The sequence below is a fragment of the Heteronotia binoei genome, chromosome 10, assembly GCF_032191835.1.
Source record: "Heteronotia binoei isolate CCM8104 ecotype False Entrance Well chromosome 10, APGP_CSIRO_Hbin_v1, whole genome shotgun sequence".
Taxonomy (NCBI): Eukaryota; Metazoa; Chordata; class Lepidosauria; order Squamata; family Gekkonidae; genus Heteronotia; species Heteronotia binoei.
In genome coordinates this window covers 48,204,888-48,210,692 of record NC_083232.1, presented here as the reverse complement: position 1 = coordinate 48,210,692, position 5,805 = coordinate 48,204,888, and the positions used below count along the sequence as shown (strand labels likewise).

Below are 5,805 nucleotides of genomic sequence, written 5' to 3'. Positions count from 1 at the left end.
ACATTAGGCCACACCCCCTTCCACCAAGCCAGCCGGAACTGCATTCCTGCACATTCCTGCTCAAAAAAAAAAAGCCCTGCTTGAATTGCCCTGTTTGTGTAGCTTCATCTGCAGTTAAGATCTCATTGAACTAGCAGGAGCAACTAACCCAAGACTGTTACTTCTGTTTTATACAGGCAGGGCTCTTTTTCTAGCAGAAGCAACTCTGCATATTAGGCCACGCCCCCCTGATGTAGCCAATCCTCCAAGAGCTTAGAGGGCTCTTAGTACAGGGCCTACTGTGAGCTCCAAGAGGATTGAAGAAGAAGAAGACAAAGAAGACACTGGATTTATATTCCGCCCTTCACTCAAGAGTCTCAGAGCGGCTCACAATCTCCTTTATCCTCCTCTCCACAACAGACACCATGTGAGGTGGGTGGGGCTGAGAGGACTCTCACAGCAGCTGCCCTTTCAAGGACAACTTCTGTCAGAGCTTTGGCTGACCCAAGGCCATTCCAGCAGGTACAAATGGAGGAGTGGGGAATCAAACCCGATTCTCCCAGATAAGAGTCTGCACACTTGACCACTACACCAAACTGGCCTCACCAGATTGGCTACCTCAGGGCACCATGGCCTAATATGCAGAGGAGCTCCTGCCAGAAAAAGAGCCCTGAATACAGGGGTGTCAAACATGCAGTTCAGGGGCTGAATCAGGCCCCCGGAGGGCTCCTATTAGGCCCCCGAGCAACTGGCTGTTTCCTTCTCCCTATATCTTGCTTCCTTCTGTGTAACAGCTTGCTTTGCAAGGCTTGCTCAATTGCACAGGAGCTACAGAATAAAACCTCTGTTTTCTCCATTGGCTGAGACTCCTCCCTTGGGGAAGGAAGGAAAGAGCCAGAGCTTCCTTTGCCCAGTTCCCTGGATCCCATGGGAGAAATACAAAGAAAGCACCTTTAAGACCAATGAGTGCTAAAGTTTTCAGCATGTTTTAAGCTTTTTAAAAATATCTTTATCTGTGTCCTTTATAAAATTTATCTCTGCTACCTAATCTTAAATAGGTACACACATGGCCCGGCCCAATATGACTCAGCCCAACCCAACATGGCCCTGCCCAACAAGGCCTCATTTATGTCAGATGAGTTTTGACATCCCTGGTTTAATACATGCCTAGCACTATTTCTAGCATACAAGGCAGTATGACAGAGCCAATGTGGTTCACAATGTATACATGCATGCATTTCTTTTGTCCCATTATTGTCTCCAGTCTAACGGACTTTGTAAGTTAAGTCAAGAATAATTGTGATATGAGTTGGCATATTTGTTTACTTCATTTATACCCCACCTTTTTCTTTATTGGGGACCCAAACCAGTTTACATCATTCTCCTCACCTCTCTTTTATCCCACAGCAACCCTGTGAAGTAGGTTAGGTTGAGCATGTGTGTGACTGGATTTATATTCCACCCTTCAAGTTGCTGTGGCAGAATGGTGACTCTAACCCAGGGCTTTTTTTCTAGGGGAATGGAGTTCCAGAACCTCTGTGGAAACAAAATTCTAATGTTCAAAACTTAATGAGGGGGCACCCCTGAGTTTCTCCTTCATTTCCTTCTTGAGAGTTCTGGCACCTCTTTAAAAACAAAACCCTGTTCTAACTGCCATGCCACACTGGCTTTCATTTGGCAGGTTTTTATCATTCCACCTTCAGCTCCTTGAAAATATTGATGTTTGTGTCCAGGTTTGGATTATGTTTTAGTTTGGGGGGGCTGAAGTAGTCAAATCAAAGGATTAATTGGCTTCTCTGGAATAAAACAGGTTTTTATTTTTCCTTTTTTGTGTTTGGTCCTTTCAACTGTTTAAATCTTGGGGTTCCCCTCCCCTTGCCTGTACAACTGGATTTTATTCCCCCCTTTAACTGTTCCACTGTTTTTCACCAGTGGAAAAAGCTGGTTGGATCCAACCCTTGCCTGGGCTTCAGCTGGATAACCATCTTCAGTTGGACCTGTAAAGGCCACATCCAGAAATGACATAGGGAATCAACCAGTTTTTAAAAAGCATCAGAAGTATGAAAGAACAATTCTTGTAATGATTCAAAATGGTTATCCAACTTAATCATACATACAGAATGACACATGGGTTTTCAATAACAATTTGCCATTCAGACTTAGTAGATTTTATTGATTTCATAAATGCCGTATTTTAATTATCTCAAATTACAAAGTGTAGCACCCCACCCATCAAAAATACCAGTGTATTATGTATATGGCGCGCTCCTTTATGAGTACAAATAAGGTTACAGGCAATAGTTACTGATTTATCTGATAACAGGATTATGACTAGAAGACATCTCATATGACCTACTATAACCAACATCAAGATACTGCAATAAGAGGAAGAAGGTAACAATGTCCTCAAGTTAATACTGCAGGGATACCATGGTAAAAACAGCTCTGCATACCTAATATACCTGTTATACATACTGGTTTCTCACAGGTCAAGGGGACATAACATTGGTTCACCAACAGACACAGTAATAGTATAAGCAGGTTTATAGAAAGTGCTATGAAGGCTTGTGTAAAATGCTAAACGCAAGACTTCAACAGCATCCAGGATGCTTGGGAAGATGACATGGGCAACAGGTACAGAGGTGTGATTAAAGATGTCCATCCACAATTCCAGATTGGTATAATTGAGACTCTTACAGAAAATGTTCTCTTGCTTGTAGAAATGAACAGGTGCCAGATTCACAGAGTCAGGGAAGCTTGTGGTAGAAGAGATCCCATCAATAAAATGCACTGCCATTCTGACATCCTCTTTGGCAATAATGAACATGTCATTTCGCCTCTCTCTGCGGAAAATGATTTTGCCCTTCTTTGGGGAGTAAGGAAGTGTACAGATGTCTGCTTGGGAAGTGCTGTTCTCAAAGAAGATCCACACACATGGATTCAGGCTCTTCTGTCCACAGAAATCCCATTTGTCTTCCTTATCCTCTGTATGGCACTGGTACACACTGTGCCCATATTTGGCACACCGGTAGTTAGAGTGGCAGGGCAAGCCTGTGGGAGTGATATCATGGAACGGGGAACAGCGTTGAAAACCCTGGAATGTGTTACACTGAAAATAACCTTCACTTGCATTTATTCTGCAGTCACTGAGACACACATCATTTTCCTGTGAATATTCAAGGTGCTCCCGCTGGACTATCAATCCACAGTAGTGCCAAGAACCATTTTCAAAGTAGCAGCTGCGGTAGGCAGCCCCCCAATATGTACAGGATGTGGCACAGGCTTTGCCTGAAGCTCCCAAGCCTTCTTCTAAGGAGCAGTAGTCCCATTCTTTTCCATTGCCCCCCCCTTGCTGACACCAGGTATAGGCATAGCCATGATACCCGCAAGCTTTTCGACATATTCCACCAGAACTTGTGTAATGAACAACAAAAGTGGAGGTGAATGGGAAAACTGAAAAGAATAAAAGCACAGCCCCAGGAATACGCAGCATCTTCTTTAGACCCTGAAACGCAAAATATTCTGTTAGCCATGCTCCCCAAAATATATCTCATTCCTGTTATATGTTTCCATCCTTAATGGCAATCTCTTTGCTATGTGCTCATACAATTTGTTGTAATGTGCTTATTTTTTTGCCATTCTGTAACTTCCCTTTAAGCCTTCAAGAACAGGGTAAAGGCAATCTAAACCAAACAAAGAATATATTAGGTAGAAAAGAAACAGGTAAGTAGCAAGCAAATGTGCAATTATATATCAACCAGGTCACAACCACTTGTAGAGCATTCTCATTATCAAAAGCAAAAATACTGAGACCTGGAATGATAGCAAGATTTTCGTAAAGCTCTTAGTCATCCAAATGTAGTCTGGGCTTTGCCTCTTAAATGGCAAGATTTGAACCACAACACAAAGGTTTTGCTACATCTACAGTCACAATACTTTCATCCAACTTTGAATCTTTATATTACCAAAGCAGGGTCTGTGCCAGTGAAAAATAGTGCATGTTTGAGTGGCTGAATGTCAACATGAAACCAACCTGCACTGTACCATGACTGGGCTGTTTGTCAAGTTGCAGCAATGTACTTCTTTAATTTTTATTTTCATGCAGTCTCTTGTTGAGCCTCATTTTATTTTAACTTGATTTTAACTTGCACCTCTTTCTGCTTGTGTGTGACTTTGCACACAATACAATCACAAGGACTGCTTTAGAGGGTGGACTCTATGAAATTATACCCGGCCCAAAGTCCTGCCCTACAGGCATCCCCCAACCTGGAGCTGGGAACCCCAGGGACAACTGCGGCTTATGTATTTAAGGTACTCTCCTTACACAGGACTAACCATCCATTAAAATCAATAAAAACATCATTAAGACAGATAAGCCAGAGTCACATACATCTACAGCCTTCCAGCTTTCCCATACCCTCTGATCCAGAGTAGAAGACTAACAGGAGAACCTGTGGCATGGAGGGCAAATGTTGCACTTCACACTTCTCCATTATTACATCACATATGCCTCCTGTTATTTAAAAATACCACACGTCATTTTTTGGTACTGGAAAGCTCACATTCTGAGAAACCCCTTGATGCTATCTTTGCTTCTGTAAGGTAATAAAGTAGCAGTCGCCATCTGGCAAGCACAGCTTTAAAGTCACATCTGTTTCCAGGAAGAGGAAAATGCACACCCACCAGACTGTTTTCATTAAAAAGCCCCATTTCTGAGGATAATCAATCAAATTCAGAATGGCTGCTTCCCATGTTAGACTTCAGAATAACCACATTCAGAATTACAAACCTTCCCCCTGCCATTAGAAACCAAAAAGGCATTTTTCTTTATGCCCCTGTGGAAATTTCACCACGATGTACAAATATGCAGTAATGAAAAAAACCCCAAGAGTTATCATATACAAACCCCTTTTAAATATTTGAACATGTCCAGTGAGCTAGAGGTGATAGACCACATCAAAACTGCCCCAGACAATCACCAAGCTGCCTTGTAGAAGCCTGACCATGCGGTCTCCTCATTCCACATGAACTAAATAGCCCAGATGCCCTTTACGGTGCTTTCAGCCAGAGCAGGAATTTGAGCTTCAAATGAGCCCAAAGACATTCTGGAAAATAGCAGGATATCTTGCTCTTATATATCCTTAATTTGCCTGAATCAGGGATCCAGGACAGCCATTTTCATTACTTACTTCTGTCCCTTTCAAGTGTTCTTCTTGCTGTCTCTCTCCTGAATCCCCAGAAGCAATGATGAGTGAGCAATACTTTTTTGCTGTTTATACCGTGAGGAAATTCCAGACTTTGACCTCATTTTTAAAGGCAACAAAAGGGGAAAATCAGAAACAAAACTGCAAATAAGCCATTTTCACATTGCTAAACTATTTACAGTTTCCCAACAGCTAAACATTTATCAAGTTATTCCCATACATCCAACTATGATATAGAAGAAGTTTTACATACACAAGAAAACTACTTGCTTCCCATGATGCAAAACCCGTTTCCTCATATTGAGCATCTGTTTGACTAGTGTCCTGACGTTACAGGAGTCCAGTGATACTTTAAAGACCAACAAACTTGATTCTGACATATGTATACCAACATTTTCTATTGTGACGTACTTCTCTGTATTTTATGTTGATGAACTTCTTATTTAATGCTTGATTAAAATATTTTATATTTCTCAACATCTGAGAGGAGGTATTTGGAGTATTTGAAAGCTGCCATGCCACAGTATGTTATTTTCTATGCTTGATTGCTGACATGTAATAGAATTTTGTATTCAACAGTATTTGGTTATTTGATATTACCTAATATTTGATAAATAGCACA

The 5,805-nt window shown here is 41.6% G+C and overlaps 1 protein-coding gene across 1 annotated transcript; it reads right to left on the bottom strand.

Moving 5' to 3' along the window:
* Positions 1 to 2,131: 2,131 nt before the first annotated feature.
* On the bottom strand, positions 2,132 to 5,301 carry LOC132578503 (uncharacterized). The gene is made up of 2 exons (XM_060248582.1): positions 5,169 to 5,301; positions 2,132 to 3,484 (listed from the first exon to the last, which is right to left on the bottom strand). Exon 2 carries the CDS (start codon positions 3,470 to 3,472, stop codon positions 2,462 to 2,464), a length of 1,011 nt encoding a protein of 336 aa, XP_060104565.1. The 5' UTR covers positions 3,473 to 3,484; positions 5,169 to 5,301; the 3' UTR covers positions 2,132 to 2,461.
* Positions 5,302 to 5,805: the final 504 nt, after the last annotated feature.